This window comes from Gorilla gorilla, chromosome 21 (assembly GCF_029281585.2).
Source record: "Gorilla gorilla gorilla isolate KB3781 chromosome 21, NHGRI_mGorGor1-v2.1_pri, whole genome shotgun sequence".
NCBI lineage: Eukaryota > Metazoa > Chordata > Mammalia > Primates > Hominidae > Gorilla > Gorilla gorilla.
This window is the reverse complement of record NC_073245.2, coordinates 30603458-30620886: the sequence shown is the minus strand read 5'-3', so window position 1 is coordinate 30620886 and position 17429 is coordinate 30603458. Positions and strand designations below refer to the sequence as shown.

The window sequence follows — 17429 nt, the reverse complement described above, 5'->3', positions numbered from 1 at the left end:
TTGAACAATAAGTATTTTACTTAATAGTGGATTTTTCCTTTTAAACGTTCATCAAACATAGTTTTGTGGAAAAGCAGCAACTGGTGTTTTATAATACTCACCATAAGCTCAGGAGAGTTTGTTAATTGCCCTGAAATGCTGTCAACTGATTTTTATTGCTTCTAACTTGATGTTTTAAATTCATTTTGGAAAAACAATTATTTTAAATGATTAATTATCAGAGACTAAATACATAGTGCAGTCAACAATCTGTTCCTGTCATTAAAACTACGTTTTTTCCTTTTCATCTTTGTTTTTGTTTGATGTTTTTATTTATAATGTCCCTACAGGTAAACAGTGCATTAGATTTTTTTTTCCTGCTCTTCTCTTTTTTTCCTGCTCTTCTCTTATTTGAAAGTTATCAGCCAGGTGCGGTAGCTCATGTCTGTAATCCCAGCACTTTGGGAGGCCGAGGTGGGTGGATCATCTGAGGTCAGGAGTTCGAGACCAACCTGCCTAACATGGTGAAACCCCATCCCTACTAAAAATACAAAAAATTAGCCAGGTGTGGCGGCACTTGCCTGTGATCCCAGCTACTCGGGAGGCTGAGACAGGAGAATCGCTTGAACCTGGAAGGCGGAGGTTGTGGTGAGATTGCGCCACTGCACTCCAGCCTGGGCGACAGAGTGAGACTCTTGTCTCGAAAAAAAAAAAAAAAAAAAAAAGTCCTCACGTTACTCCATCTGATGAGGTATTTTCAGTGATGCTCAGCAACAGACTAGAAAGCCTCAGAGTCACTTTCCATTTCTTCCTCTTCTCCTCATGTGTCATCAGCCTCTCGCTTCTGCCTTTAAAATGTTCCTCAAGCCTGTCCTTTGTGTGTTCCCTCTCATTCCACTGCCACCCTTGTGCAATCAAGCTGCCCGCCCAGCTGTGGTCAGCATCCCCCTAGGTGATCTTCTGCCTTGGTTATCAGTCCTTGGAGGCCCTGCAGACCAGTGGCACCTTTCCTACCTGAAACTAGAAGGGTCCTCTGCCCATGCCTGTATTCTGGAGGCCCTTGAATCAGCAGGAAAGGGGCTTTGGGAAGTGTCTGCAGTTGGTAGGAAACCATGGACATGAGGCAGGTCTGATCGGAAAGGAACTGCAGGCCACGAAGTCCAATTCTTGTTCTTCAAAGATGAGGGAAGGGTGGACTCAAGAATCTTGGTGTGCAGAAAGTTCACAAGTACAGAAACCACAGGCATCAAAATGATACTATGATGTAGATTCCAACGTCATCTTTCCCAGACTTCTAAACTTAGCACTATTTGCCAAGTTAAACAATTGTTAAAACTGGAAATATTACAGTGATGCACAATATGATGTAAACAAATTCCACGTCAGTAATATTGACAGTAATGAAAAATGCTGGTATATGCTTTCAACTGAAATATCTGTTCCTGAATACCATAGTTTTATCAACATCATTTTTAATGTTTTTTTCCTTTGAAAACTCCCTGAGTTTTGTATACTACTGTGTCAGTAGTTTTTTGATATTTTTGATAATCTTTTTATTTTGATGAAAATTCTAGGAAATAAAATTAAGCAATTCTGTTCTGTTTTTTACTAATTCATAGATTCCTAGGTGAAAGTATAGAAAAGAAAAGTTGTAGAAATCGATGAAAATAGTTAACGGAAAAATGGTCAATAGAAAAGAGTGTGAGCAGTTTCTGTAATGGATTTTCTTGTGTATTTAAGTACCAGATAATCCCTTGCCTCCCATCCCTCCTTTCCTTCTTCACTCCTTCTTCTCCCCTCTCTCCTTACCTCCTTTTCTTCTATCTAATAAATAACTATCGAGCTTCTACTGTGAGAATATGGTGGCGAACTATGTAGACAAGGTCCCCGCCCTCATGAGGTTACATCCTCATAGGACTGAGAGGCATTAAAAACCTAGAAAACAATTTCAGAGACTCCGAAGTACGGAGAACAGTGAAGGTTGCAAAGGGGAAAGAGTCCTGAATTGGGTGTGTGTTGCTTGGCATGGACAGACGGGGAGTTTTTTCCGTCAGCTGTCAGAGAAGGCCTTTCTGAGCAGAGCCCTGAGTGAAGGGAAGGGGGAGCCTTGGGGAGGTCTAAGGGAAGGGCATTCCTGGTAGAAAGCAGCAGATGCAAAAGCCCTGATGGGAGAAAAGGTTAAAGAAAAGTGGCTTGTTTAAGGAAGGACAAGATGGTGGCCAATGTGGTGGAGTGGATGGAGTGAGAGGGAGCGTGAGAGGGGAGGAGGCAGGGAGCAGGCCAGGGCCAGGTTGCTCAGGGCCCTGCAGACCAAAGGAAGGACACCAGCTACCTCCCTGTGTGTCTGCAAGATTGTGACATAATATAATTTATGCTTCTGAAAGGCCCCTCTGGCTGCTGGAGAACATGCAGTGCAGTGCCATAGATGATGGTGGCTGAGACCAGGGCTGTAGCCAGGAAACTGTAAGAAATGGTCCTGAAATAGGGAATAACTGGTATGTAAATGAGTTGAAATACCACCTGTATGAGGAGATAGAGATCAGGTAAATAATGAAGAATGTAGGAAAATCCTCACTCCTGCGTTGGACCCAAGGATGGCACACATGCCTCATTCCATGTGCTCCAACAGAAGTTTATTACACTCTTTGAGCAGTTCTCCTTGGTGGAGTCAGTGCTTCACAAAATAGAAAGGAACAAGCAGTTGTCAAAACTGGCAGCTTTGGCAGGTTGTGAATCTTTCTACTATAAGGAAAGATTTTTCCAAATCATAGTTTTTCAACCCTTGTTTTCTTCCAGAAGACTCTGCATGCCTTTCCAAGCTTTCATAGGTTCAGAAATCAAATTAACTGTTTTTGTCAGTCATGGTTTTGATCACATTTGTGGCTTTTGATAGCAGTTGCCATGATCAAGGCTTTACTTGAAACTTACGATGTCTGTTGTTCTCATCACATTCTCATGATGGATCTGTAACTAGTTGTGTGTAAGGGATTGTTTTTCATTGTCTTATGCATCATGTAACATGAATGGGCAGTGGTGATACTAGGTGCTGCCCTTCTCTGCCCTGGCGACAGGGGCCTGGGTACCCTGAATGTGATGAGCGACAAGCTGTCCCCCAGCACTGTGCCATTGCTTCTCCCAGTTCTCTTCAAAGTCACCATCCTGCTTCATGCGTGTGTGCCCAGAAGATAGCCCTTCCTCTTTTGTGCTTCCAGAATCCGTAGGCAGGGAATAGGAATACATGGACAAGTAGCATGCAGTGCAGTGAGAATGTATAACAACAGATGACTCTGGGGACCAAAATCAGATGGGTCCAGCTACAAAGAGGGCAGGAAATCCCCACAGGTGATTTTACTGTGAAGAATTTTATGAGGTTCAGCATCATATATTGTTAGGAGAAGATGCTGTTTTGATAAGCAGAGATATGAGAAAAGTAAACGGGAACTATGATTTAGAGATCTCATCTGATTACTTTATCCTATTCTCAGTTTTATTACTAAAGAGCAGTAAAGCCAAGGAGAAAGTAGTAAAGATTAGATGAATGGTTAGCATGTGAAACCTGAAAGGAACCAGAGTGATTTCCCTCGAGGAACAAATACACTTCTCTTACATATGAAAGATGATGTGTTCTGTGTTCCCATAGAATCTAGGGAAAGAAAAAGTGAGCAGATACTCTGATATGAGCAATATAACTTAGGTGTAAGAAAGAAAAATGTCTTTTGGCTATTCCGAAGAACTTATTATTGTAATTAGCAGTGTTATGTTGTCTCTACACTATTTTATAGTCTTCAGAGTCCTTTTACATAAACCTTCTGTGAGAGACTATGAAAAATGCTGGCACACTGGAACTGAGCTGCAGTGATGGCATTTGTCTCAGTTGTGCCCTGTAGTGCAGAGTCAGGATCTTCCAGACATGAGCACTGTGCCTGTAAGTGTCCTGTAATGCAAACCCCTCCTGCCTGTGAGAGTACTGTGGCATTCCACCTTACCAAGATACTGACTGTGTGTGTCCCCAAAATAAAGGCCAGAAAGTCAGCTTCACCTCCTGTTGCAATGAGAGGGAGACCTTACAGGTTAAGTAAAACAGTGGATAGCAAAATTAAAGAGTGCTGCATATGTTCCAGTAGGTTTTCACTGAGTACCTTTAAGCTGCTGGCACAGTTGGAGAAGACGATCTTGCCTCTCTTTTTGCAGGGGGAGAAAATCAGGCTGGAATGATGTTTTATCCTGCCTGTTTGTGTGGACATGGGAGGCATGTTTTTAAAACTGTTATAACATAAGGGAGCTTATTTTGGTAAAATATGGTATTCATTATGTAATTGGCATCTGGACTTTAATAGTTTCGAGTAATACATAATTATCAATGTTGCTGAATTCTTAAGAGAATTTCTGGTACCTATAAATTAAAGTGCTTTGGAGACATGATTATTAATATGAGCTTTTATTTTGGGTGGCCCAGGGAACAGATGTTGCAAATACTACTCAGGATAACAGAAGCTGTCATGCAGAAGCCAAAGGATAAACAAATAAAGGACTTGTTTGCCCAGAGCTTGGCAGGGTTACTATTTAGGGTAAGTCTTTTTTATTAAAACACTGCAAATAAAAGAAGTGAATCAGATTTTATAGCAAACTAGTTTTAATCATTGAGAATTTTAAGAAAAATATTAAATTTAAATTTCTAGAAATTTTTCTTCTTAGCTTTGTCCTGAAGGTTATGATCTGTTCTTTACAATTAGTGCTGGGCTTTTAGGCTTTTCTCCCTCTCTGCTACCTACTTCCTCTTTTGATTTGCTCAAGGGTGGTAGGAATTAGGAAGCTCTGATGGCCTTGGTGGAAGGCTAGGTAGATTTGGAGAGGTAAAGGGTGAACGAAAGTATGGGAATGGGATAAAAATTTGAGAGCCATCAGTGTGTTGGGCAATTGTATTTAAAGCCACAGGATGGGCTTACCTAGAGAGGACAATGTCCACAGGTGATGGGAGAGATGCTGAGAAAGGGTGGCCAGTGAGCAAGGAGGAAAACCAGCGGAGTGTGTGTCCTGGGTGCCTGGGGATGAGTATTGGGTAGGAGGAGAGCAGCCAGTTGACCATGGGCTTTGACAGATGTAGTTGGTTGAGAATGTTCTATGGGATGAGGCCCACCTGGAGTAGATGGAGGAGAAAATGAGAGCTGGGCAGTGGAAGTTGCAAGTGTAGTTAAGGCTTTACAGAGTTCTTGATGTGGAAAGGAAGAGGAAAAGGGGAGCTAGCTGAAGTCAGTGGCATACATGGTGGGCGAGGTTTAAGGTGGGTGGTACTAAAGTATGTTTGCTCACCAATGGGATGATCCAGTGAGGGAGGACAAGATGGTCTTGGGGAGACAAGGATAAGTGAAGTCCCGGATATGGTGGAGGGCTGGGCCGGTCTTTGGTGCAAGCAGAGAGCCAAAGAGATGCCTGTGTTTCTTGCATCTCATGTGGTGAGCAGGTGAAGACCAAGAGCAGGCTGATACCTGGTGAGCTGCCTGGGGAACAGATGTGCCAGAGAGTCCTGAGCATGGCAGCCTACTGTGATGTTGCTAATATTTATGAGGACCTTAGAGTTTATGAAGCATTACTGAAAGTGAACAGTGTGAAAGGGCTCTGGAAAAATGCTACATTCTACATAAATAAAGGTATTAGTACAGTGGATGGACTTGACTTTGGATAATTACGTAGGTGATAGTTGTGGGGAGGAGAAATTAACTTCCCTCCTCAGTTGACCTGAAGGTGATTTTGGAGGATATATGTTAAAAGCATATCTAGAATATGGGTAGGACATGTAGGTAAAAGTGACAAAAGGAGAAATTATTTCTTTAAAGCTAAATATTGCCATTGTAACACAAGATAACTGAATTTTGAATAACTTAATATGAGTCAATGCTCTTGGCTTGATAAAAAATGTATGAGAGGCTATTGAAATAATTGGCCTCCTGAATATTATAATTGCTTTTACTCTGATTGCCTTGCCTGGTATATTGGATGTGTGAAGTGGCCCTAAACCTTCTTTTGCATGTGTCCAGCTTTGCTCTGCTGATGCCTGGAGGGTGGTACTGACCACTGCTTTGCTGCCTGCCTGGGCATATGGACACTGCACACTTTGCTTTCTCAGCGAAGCGTCTCACTGTTGGCACCCTTTCGAGCTCCCCGTCCTGGACCTGGGCTGCCAAGTGGACATGAGCTGAAGCCAGTCTCACACTGGCAGATGCTTGGGCCTTATTCCCACCAATTGCCTGGCTCTGCATCTGTTTTGTGTGTTGGAATTAGAGAACTTGTCACAGAATTAAACAAGTATCTATTCTGGGGTTCGGGTTTTTTTGTTTTGTTTTGTTTTTGGTTGGTTGGTTGGTTTTGATCTTTGGGGAAAAAAAAACTCCCCCCATGAATGGAGAAAACCTTGTCAGATATTACTTCCCTCCTCAGATGACCTGACTTCCCTGAAGCTCAGTTAACCTGACTTCCCTGAAACTTAGTTCTGAGTTCATGATTATTAATGATTTTGATGTTGTTATTATTTTGGCAGTGGTTAGGTAGATCGAGAAGGATGCTTAAATTAAGAACTAACCAAAAGGCTGGGCATGGTGGCTTATACTTGTAATCCCAGCACTTTGGGAGGCTGAGGCAGGAGGATTGCTTGAGTCCATGAATTCAAAACCAGCCTGGGCAATAGAGTGAGACCCCTGTCTCTACAAAAATTTTTTAAAAAATTATCCAGCCATAGTGGCATGCACCTGAAGTTTCAGTTTCTTGGGAGCTGAGGTGGGAAGATTGCTTGAACCCGGGAGGTTGAGGCTGTAAGCAAGCTATGATTGCATCGCTGTGCTGCAGCCTGGTCAAAAGAGCAAGACCCTGTCTCAAAAAAACAAACAAAAAAACCTACCATAAAAAATAGTGAAGAGAGGATGAGCTTTTTGGCATTAGGCAGATTGTGTTTCTGATCTCAGCTCTGCTGCTCCCTGGCTATGTGGCCTTGAGCACATGACTTTGGCTTTCTGAGTGTCTTCCCTCATCTGTCACAATCAGGAAAGGACTTCTTCTTACCTTGCAGGGTTGTCATGAGAATCAGAGTGGGCCCACTGGGATTTGTGATCATCTGTTGACCTCCCACGTTCTTATGTGAGATGCAAGAGGCAAGAATACTAAGGGTCTGGACTTACCAGGCAGGCTGTCTGTTGGGCATCATCTTGGTCCCACGCTGCCGTTAAAACATGCTATCTAATTAGTATTCATTTGATCATGTGGACTGTCTAAAATGGCTAGACACTTGATTTTTTTTTGAAAAATTGAGAACAAGGAGACTGTTAAAAGGGACAGGACATTTTTAAGTTTTTATTACCCTTTTTATCTTTTTCTAGTTCTTCTAGTGTTTGTTTTTTTTCTGTCAGTAGATAACCTGGGCCACCAAATTTTCTTTAAGTGATGACTGAATTTGACTTAGTTTTAAATATTTACCAAATAATGGTGACTGCCTTATTGCCTTAAGTGATGTTTTAATTTATTATCAGTGCTAAATATGACCTTATGCTTGAAGCTCTGATGGTATATCAGGAAACTGTGGTCCTGCTCTTTGTAATATGAGCCATTACTTTAAAGTTACGCAGTCCCCTTAATGTGTTGGTAGAGTGAAGTAGGAAGTGGTTGGTTAGCAAATGTTCATAAGAACAGGAGTGATTTATTAGTTAAGGTGTTTTTAAAATACATCTTGTGTGCCAAAATGTATCTGATAAAACATCAAATTTCAGTACTGAAGGAACCTTGGAGAAGCTCTTATGCACCTCTTATTTTTAATGAGAAATGTGACTACAGAAAGGCCAAGTGACTTTCCTAGGTCACAAACCAGGGTAGTCCAGGCTGTTTGTTTCCCTCTTCCTTTTAGAAAATGGTAATTGATTAAAAGGACACCCTGCCTTCATGTCCACAGGTGCCACCACTCACCGCCCAAGTGTATTTTACCATTTTACCATTTTGCTCTGTGCAAGTGTTGTCAGTTGTGAATTATGATGATAATTCAACAGGTCTGCATACATGTTTGTAATATTTGCTAAGTTGATTTTATAAGCTGCAAGAAGTCATTCTGCGCTTGTTTCATAATTAGTCAATAAAGTGAAGCCATTATAAGATCCCCAGTATAGAGCATCTCATTACACCAAGACATCTGCTTTTATCATGAAGCTGGCACTATATCCAAATGTGAGTCTGAGTCCTAATAACATTATCAGTCTCTACTTTCTTCTCTTACTTGGCTCAGATTATACTTATTGATCTAATATTTATTAATTTTATTGTCTATAGGTACGTTATGGCAATGGCCTCAAATTCATCTTGAAAGCAGGGGTATAAAAATTAATAGAAGATGGCATTTTAGTCATAATAAAATATTTAATAAAGATAATAAAATTATTTTATTTTCTTTCATATTTTTAGTTTTACCAAATTCATACATGTTAGAATCAGACTTTAAATATAAGTGGTTAATATCTTGTTTTTTATATAATTAACTACTTTAGTCCTACTTTAACATTTTTATCTTCTTAAAAAGTGGTAAACACAAATTGAAACAGAGAACAGGTGTATTACAGAAGGACCACTTTAAATAAGATTTTCCAGGTGGTCAGAATAGGCCTGTCTGATTTTATAGACTGATTTCTGTTTATCAGAGTTTTCCTGTGTCTATGTTAAAGAGTAAATTCCATTAAAAAATCTATATATAATTTGGGGAAAAAAATTAAGAAGTGAACTCACCTATGCAAAGAAGAATTCCTGACAAGAGTGGGAGCCTATTTGCATCTGGGTTGGGCCAATGCAAATGCAAGCTGGCATCTTAACAAGTGCATTTCTCTTTGACACCAGGCTATGGGACTTACATAGACTTTGGGTATAAGGATTCCTTTTCACAAGGCTTAGGAAAGCATTTGTGGCTCATTTGAGATGGACTTGGCTATGTAGAGGCACTTCTTTCAGGGAAGATATATTTGGATTTGAATTTTAAAGGATGGTGAATATTTTGGCAGAGGTAAGGAATGGGGCAATTTTATGGGAAGGAAATATCCAGCATATAGGCATAATTGTCTCATAGGGCTGTCCAGGTGACCAGTTGTAGTGCTGTGGACTATGAGACTGGGGGCAGACACTGATAAGTGAATAGACTGTGAAGGAAAGGTGTGATAGGTGCATTGATGGGGGGAAAATGCAGGGACCTGGAGGACACTTCCTGGAGGCTGGGAGGTGGTGGTGGGGAGATAGTCAGGGATACCTTCTTGGAGGAAGTGATGCACAAATTTTGACCTGAGAAATGAGGGGGAGTTATACAGAAACAAAAAGGAGGAAAGAGAGGGAAGGAAGAGTATGTGCAAAGGCCACATGCAGGAGCGAGCAGGTGAAGGAACTGAGAGAAAGTCAGTGGAAGAAATTGAATACCTTTTACTGTTATGCTCTTTGATAGGTGCCTGAGGGTTGTGTAAGTAGCACTGTCTAGTACCTAGGTAGATAGATCAGGAAACCAGTAGAGAGGTCTAAGCTGGACATGGAGATTCAGAAGTCAGCAGCACACAGAGGATAACTGGAGCCATGGGAATGGAGCCAAAACTCAGGCAGAAGGTGGAAGTGGCCTCAGAAAGGGGAGAACCAGAGCAGTCTGTTGCCTGCGGGATGAGGAAGTGCAGTTGGAGTGGGTGTGGAACATTCTTTCAAGAAGTTTGGCTGTGAAAGTGGAAGGAAAAGGGCTGTAGCTAGACGGGGGAATCTGGGTTCAAGGGAATTTTTTCTTTTAAGATGAGGAAGAGTTTGGAGTATATTTAAATGCTGAAGAGAAAGAGCTGGGGAAGTGGGGTTGGCTGGAGATTAAAGGAGAGGGGTGGTTAAGAGAGGCATGAAGACTCCGAGGAAGGGGTCCAGAGTGTAAGGGGGCAACAGGGTAGCAGAGCGGGGCCCCTCTTGAAGTTCAGCCCACAGGTGGAGGAGGAGCTGGGTGAATATGGGCAAGAATGTGAGTCCATGGGCAGAGGTTGAGGGGAGTCTCATTGAATGGGTTCTGTTTCTTGTGAAGTCTGCAGTGAATCCATCTGCTCAAAGTCAGGGAGGATTTGGTGGGCTGGCGGTTTTCCTGTAGGAGGTTTGAAGTAGCCACTGTGGATGGTAGGAAAAGAGCAGTCTCAGGAAGCAGAGTTGTCACTGTGCGGAGGGCTTTGTCTTTTCTCTGATTATAGCCAGGGCCAGCTGCAGACACTAGAACAATATTGAATCAGTAACTTTGTTCATAATGATAACTAACTCCCCAATAGCTTAAATTTTGATTATAGTTGGTCAAATGAATTTTGAGAATTAAAAGAAAACTTCCAAAAGTACTTTTTATTTTAAAATTTGTGTTATTAATAGTAATTTAAAACATTTTGTTTAAAAGTATGCTTTTTCCAAATGAAGATGTATGAAGTCTCTTGTTGGTTGGTTGGTTTTAGACGCTCATGGTGGCTTGGATCCGAGCAAACCTCTGTGTGTACATTTCTCGAGAGCTCTGGGATGACTTTCTTGGTGTGCTGTCCTCCCTCACGGAATGGGAGGAACTTATAAACGAGTGGGCCAACATTATGGACTCCTTGACAGCAGTGCTTGCAAGAACCGTTTATGGAGTTGAGATGACAAACCTACCTCTGGATAAATTAAGTGAACAAAAGGAAAAGAAGCAACGAGGCAAAGGTATTTCCACTCTTCCAGGTTAACACCAGATGTCTAGGACTGGGGACGAGTGTGTATTTGTATGACTAAGCAATTAATGCATGAAATTTTATAATAAACTGAACCAACTACACAGTGTCTTCTTAATAGTGGCATTAATTTGTGTCTCATATCATTCTGTTCCCTTAATGAGATGGTGAATTTCTGAGGAAGCTATGCAAGAAGGAAGATGCAAGGAAGGTAGTAGTAATAGTAGTGATAACTAACAGTAATAATAATGGCTATTACATTGTACATATTATCTCTTTTTACCTTCATAATAACCTAGTGAACTGTAGATACTTGTATTATCCCCATATCACAGACAAAGAAACTGAAGTACAGAGACTTTGCAGGGATGTCCAATCCTTTGGCTTCCCCAGGCCACATTGGAAGAATTGTCTTGGGCCACACATAAAATACAGTAAAACTAACGATAGCTGATGAGCTAAAACAAAAAAAGAAATTGCAAAAAAAAAAAAAAATCTCATAATGTTTTAAGAAAGTTTACGAATTTGTGTTGGTCTACACTCAAAGCCATTCTTGGCTTCATGTGGCCCATGGGTCACGGGTTGGACAAGGTTGCCTTACAGTGATTGACTCATCCAAGGCCACATAGTTAAGAAGTGTTTAGAAATCAAAGCTGGATAAATACAACTCAAGATGTCACACTATTAAGATGCATTCTACAGCCTCTCTAGGAAACGGGGAGAAATTCTGAATGCTTCAGATGGGAGCTATTTTGGCTTTGTTGTATTTCTGGGTAAAAGTTGTTTTGGGACTGAGAACCTCAAATGAAAGTTATGTTTTCAAGGTAGAAAACATCAGTGGTAGTTTCTATTAGGAATGACAATTTGGCATCCCCTTAATTACTGTGCTTAAGGATGTGGCATGGTCCTTGGATTAATTCACTTGTACTACACCTTACTCTGTAAAGATTTGAGACAGCTCATAGAAAGGCATATAGTACAGTAGATCAAATACAAAATAGGGTCAAAATGAGTGAGGTTGCAGGGAACTGCCATTGTGATTAAAATGCCAAAATACATGCCATAGAGCCTCGTGGGCTTGCTGGGGAGATGGAAAAGTCAAACATTGGATTTGATTTTGGTCTTTGCAGGGTTACATCAAATAGAGAATCACAGAGCACATAGGGTAAAAACAATTCAATCACTTAGGTGATGCTTAGCTTTTATTAGGTCCTCCTGAGACTTGGGAGGAATTTTTCCTTCAAAGCTTCTTAAAGGGTACACATTGCTTATTGCATAGACTACCCTTTAATAATACCAGCCTTATTATAGACAATATCGGTGTGCTTTTGCCATGTGACAAATCACCCCAAAACTTATGGCTTAAAATAACAACCACTTATTTATCTTGATTTGATGAGTTGGCAATTTGGGTTGGACTCAGCCAGTCAGTTCTTCTGCTGGTCTTTGCTTCTGTGTTTGCAGTCAGCCACACTGTGAAATAGTCAGCTAGGCAGCTCTACTTTTACGGGTTGACTGGCTGTCAGCAGGGGCAATGAGGTGTGACTGGGCCATGTGTTTCAGCAGCCAGAGGCTAGCTCAGGCTTGTTCACCAAGTGGCTTAGAGTTTCAGGGGCAGTAAGAGGGTAAGCTCAAATTTTCAAGTGCATTTCAAGTCTCTGCTTGTTCAGTTTTGCTACCAAGTAAGTCACGTGATGAAGCCTAATGTCATTACAGGAGAGAACAACAGAGGATGTGGATACAGGGAGGTGTGAACCAGTTACAGTGGTTCGTAAACCATATACATGTATAATAAATGTGGTGGATTCTTATATCTTCATTGAAATCTGAGAATGGCTTGCCAAAGCACTAATTAATAAAAGCAAGTTAGTAAGAAGCCAAAATAAAGTAGTTGAAGTACATGGCAATCCAGTGGAACAGTTTAATCCCAATGTAGATTTAGACTGTCTAATGCAATGATTTTCTAACATTTTTAACAGATCCGTTTTTCTTCCCGGTTGAAGGTATACACAACCCCTTTCTAAAGAAATAGACTGGAGATTTAGGATTGAAGTAGGCGCAGGGAGCCAAGAGTCTGGGCCCTTGGCGTCCATCTAGTCCTCTCTGACAGCTCTGAGGACCTTTGTGTAAACCCGGGGCCTGAGAGGACCCAGATACTTCCAACTAGGAGCTTGGCTCCCTAAGACAGTCATTCTCAGCCCAGAAGAGAACCTGGCTAAGGATACCTTTCAGGCCAGAGGAGGAGAGCTGAAATAGGAGATAAGGACCTACCTTCAATTGTTGTAATCCATGCACGAGTGCACATGCGTGCATACAGTACACACACACACACACACACACGCCTACGCCTGCCATTCTGCAAGATTCTCTTCCTACCCACAGATTCATCTAAAGAGACTTATCTTAGGAAGGCAAACAACGTCGAAAACACTGTTTTCAAAATGTACCGAACACATTATTTAATTAGTGACCATGACTAATATTTCTGATTTATGTTGCTTTACTCTAAAAAGGATTTAAATATTTATTATAGAAACACTTGCCTTCTAAGGGCTAGACTACTAGAAACAAAAAGCACAGGCAGAGGAAACTGGGTGTGGAAACATGCCACAGGTGGCAGCCATTGGCCACATCATACCTGTGCAGAAATCTGTAAGTCTGCCATTCTCTTTCCTCCTCTATTTCTTTTGGTCCATAGCCTCTCATTGAAATAATTAACCAGAACAATATGAGGAAAAATAAAAGTTGAATCTCAGACTACAATGTTTTATTGTTTTGGACCTTTGCTAAAATAGGATTTTGTATTATTTGTAGATTTTCATTGTCCTGCCCATTTGACTGAATCCACATTAGACTTTATAGGCATGGATTGCTCTGGGGATTTGTGGAGGGGTTGGTGTCTACAGGATGCAGTACTATTCTAACATCAGGATCTCTGAGTTTTTGGTTTATAGGTAGTGGTTTTTGGAGTGTCCTGGGAACAGTAGTATAACTTCATTTGATATTGTTCTTGTACTGAGAAAGGTTTATTAATACTTTCTTTTGTATATTGGAATGAGTACCATGAAGATATAATAATATCCATAAGACTGTTTTAGATTCTTGAAAATATTTTGGCAACAAGAATTCTTAAATTAGTGACATATGAATAACTTCCTAAATTGCAGTGTAAGGAAGTGGTACTTAATTTGTGACAAGGAAACCTGCTGATTATATATAGTTGTAGGTACACCATTTGCTGAGCAACACAAGCGTGAAATGAATAATAATGAATTCAGCCTTTAGATTATTTTTCTTTTCCTTTATCAGGCTGTGTTCTAGATCCTCAGAAAGGAACCACCGTGGGGAGATCCTTTTCTCTCAGCTGGCGGAGCCACCCAGATGTGACCGAACCGATGCGATTTAGGAGTGCCACCACGTCTGGAGCACCGGGAGTGGAAAAGGCAAGAAATATTGTTCGCCAAAAAGCAACTGGTAAACATTTATTTAAATGCTTCTCAAAAATCTAATTGTTATCTAAAATAAATTTATAGGCATAAAGTGTGTTAAAAATTCTACTCAAAATTTAAATATTAGACCTTATATTAAATGAAATGTCTCTACATCTTTTTAGCTTTCTGCTCTGGTTACTTTTCAAATCACAGTTTTCAGTTACTTATTTCTAAATCCTCCATTGTGAGAAAGAACTTGTGATGTTGATATTGAGTGAGATATTTGTGCGAAATAGAGAAAATACAGGTTTTGTTTGAACCTTGAATAGATTGTTAATAAATACACCAGTAGTTGCACTATTGTCAGTGTTAAACAATATTAATCTTTAGAGTGTGGCAACCTGTTTCAGCAAAGAAAAGGAGAATTTCAGGACTGGATAGACATTTTCATTTTTTGCTCCTTTGGAAAATTGAGCCTTTTCATGCCTGTGGATGTTATCTTTGCAGCGTATTTCAGTTAACAACTTGACCAACAACCCCCAGTTAATTGGACTACTTTGCTACATTTTACTCTTTTTTTCTTTTCTTTTCTTTTCTTCTCTTTTCTTTTTTTTTTTTTGAGACAGAGTCTCGCTCTGACGCCCAGGCTGAAATGCAATGGTGCGATCTCAGCTCACTGCAATCTCTGCCTTTGGGGTTCAAGCAATTTTCCTGCCTCAGCCTCCTGAGTAGCTGAGATTACAGGAGCGTGCCACCACGCCCGGCTAATTTTTGTATTTTTAGTAGAAACAGGGTTTCACCATGTTGCTCAGGCTGGTCTCGAATTCCTGACCTCGTGATCCGCCCGCCTCGGCCTCCCAAAATGCTGGGATTACAGGCGTGAGCCACTGCGCCCGCCCTACATTTTACTTTTAAAACAAAAAGTGAACTCTTTAAAAAGAAGCTTGTATACGGCATTTAATAAGAATAAATAAAGCCACCTCCTCCCCAGTGACTTTGAGCCTGTAACTTAGGTTTAAGACAATTGTAATTGATATTTAACATGTTGACTTCAGAAAGTCGCAAGATCCTCTGGCCATAAAACAAAGATTCATTAAAGCTTAACATATTCTATAGTGCTTAGTAAAGGCTTAATACAGATGGTTTAGAATCCTGTTGGAGTTTTTATGAAAATATATTCCACCTTAACTGTAACTCTCTCATACTTTTTTGCTGTAGCATTTGCTGGAAATTATCACCTTATTTACATGCACAGCCTATTCTGCTTCTTCTTTCTTTCTGTCATTCTCTCCCCTGAGGAGAGACCCAGTTCTTTGTTAGCAGGCAACTTTTGAGGATGCTCATTCACTGATTTCCTTTCTCATTCCAATTCCTAAAAACTATTTGCTTTTATCATTGGATTCTTTTTTTGTTTTTTTTGAGTCGGAGTCTCATGCTGTCGTTCAGGCTGAACCACAGTGGAGTGATCTCAGCTCATTGCAACCTCTGCCTCCCAGGTTCAAGCGATTCTCCTGCCTCAGCCTCCTGAGTAGCTGGGACTACAGGTGGCACCACTATGCCAGGCTAATTTTTTTTTTCTTCAGTAGAGACGGGGTTTCGCCATGTTGGCCAGACTGTTCTCGTACTCCTTACCTTAGGTGATCTGCCCGTCTCTCTCTCCCAAAGTGCTGGGATTACAGGAGTGAGCTGCCATGCCCAGCTCTTCTATCACTGAATTTTTTTTTTTTTTTTTTTTTTTTTTTTTGAGACAGAGTCTTAAAAAAAAGCCCAGGCTGGAGTGCAGTGGTGTGATCTTGGCTCACTGCAACCTCTGCCTCCCAGGTTCAAGCGATTCTACCACCTCAGCCTCCCGAGTAGCTGGGATTACAGGCGTGCACCACCATGCCCAGCTAATTTTTGTATTTTTAGTAGAGATGGGGTTTCACCATGTCAGTCAGGCTGGTCTCGAACTCCTGATCTCAGGTGATTTGCCTGTCTTGGCCTTCCAAAGTGTTGGGATTACAGGCGCCCAGCCTATTGGGAATTCGAATAGGCAAAAGGTAGGAGAAAGGGCAGTAGGGTGAAAAGTTTGTTCCAGTTTTTGCAAATGTGTTACCATCATTTGTAGTTCCATTTCATTAATGTTAACTGATGTCATATGAAAATAGTAAAGCAGCAAGTAAATCTTTATATTTTTGTTTTAGAATAAAACTGATTTTACAGATTGTGGTTTTACATATATGAAGCACGTTTTCCTCCTATGTTCATTCAATTCCTCCAATATTTATTTGACTAGCAGTATATAGAAAACATAAGAACACCGTAAAGTAGACACTAAAGATGTATGGATTTAATAAGCATGAAATGTGACATAAAAGGATGGGTTTCATGGAGATTTTACCTTTTCCTCAAATATCAAATCTTTTAATGTTCAACTTGACTTTTATGTGTTCTTGAGCTTTTTGGATATTTAATTTACTAAATGATTTGCTTTTGAATACAGTCAGCTCTCAGCAAACCAACTTCTGAATGAAGGCCAGATATGCCCTCTCTCACCATGGTCTTTTTGTATTTGTCCTTTAGGAAAGGAAAACTGATTATAATGTCTGTCCAGCCAAATAATCTGAATGTGAATCTGATACACAGCAGAAAGAAGGAAAGGCTAAACATATAAAGCATTTCAAAATAAAATTATTTGTGGATTGCCCATTGTCCTGTGTCATGAGAATGACTGACTGAAAGTTGGCTGTATTTAGAGACTACAGTTAAATACTATACTTTGTACTGACTTCTTTAAAGTTTAAAAGTTTAAATGACCTCCTTTAAATGTTTAAAGAGAGCCCAGAAAAGTAATAATAATAAAGTGAAAGGTCCTATTGTTCTTCTGACATAATTATTACTTTATCTCTCCTGGAAGCTAAGCGAAGCCAGTCTATCAGCAACTGTGTCCACCTTTCTGAGGCTTTGCCTGCCACTAAAAGCGTCCCGCTCCTCCTTCACACCGTGAGCGCTCTCTTACCTGGTCTCTCTTACTCTTCTTGCTCTCACAGGCTGTCAGGTACTGTAATACTGTCTCATGTGTCCATCACTGTTCCTGGGCTTCTCCTGCTTGCCTCTGGGCGTTGCTTCCTTTGTTAATATCCCCACATCACGCATGTGCCTGACCATTACACTAGTGTTAAATTGCAATGAATGCTAGTAATTGCTCTTGTGTAGTTAGATACTTAATGGCAATTAGATAGTCAAGAAAAATTTCTATAACTTTGGTCTTGGCAATAACAATTAAGAAGGATAGAAGGGTTTTTCAGTCCATAGCTATTTAATAGGG

At 40.6% G+C, this 17429-nt stretch overlaps 1 protein-coding gene across 7 annotated transcripts in view; it reads left to right on the top strand.

Moving 5' to 3' along the window:
• RALGAPA2 (Ral GTPase activating protein catalytic subunit alpha 2) overlaps positions 1-17429 on the top strand; it is a 325720-nt gene that overhangs the window by 97041 nt on the left and 211250 nt on the right. For 6 of the 7 annotated variants that reach the window (XM_055373507.2, XM_063702324.1, XM_055373508.2 and 3 more), the window contains exons 14-17: positions 4436-4547; positions 10446-10683; positions 14001-14165; positions 17019-17159. In XM_055373507.2, the coding sequence (XP_055229482.1) occupies positions 4436-4547; positions 10446-10683; positions 14001-14165; positions 17019-17159 (656 nt within the window). The remainder of the gene's footprint in view (positions 1-4435; positions 4548-10445; positions 10684-14000; positions 14166-17018; positions 17160-17429) is intronic. The other variant, XM_055373512.2, reaches the window with a different exon arrangement.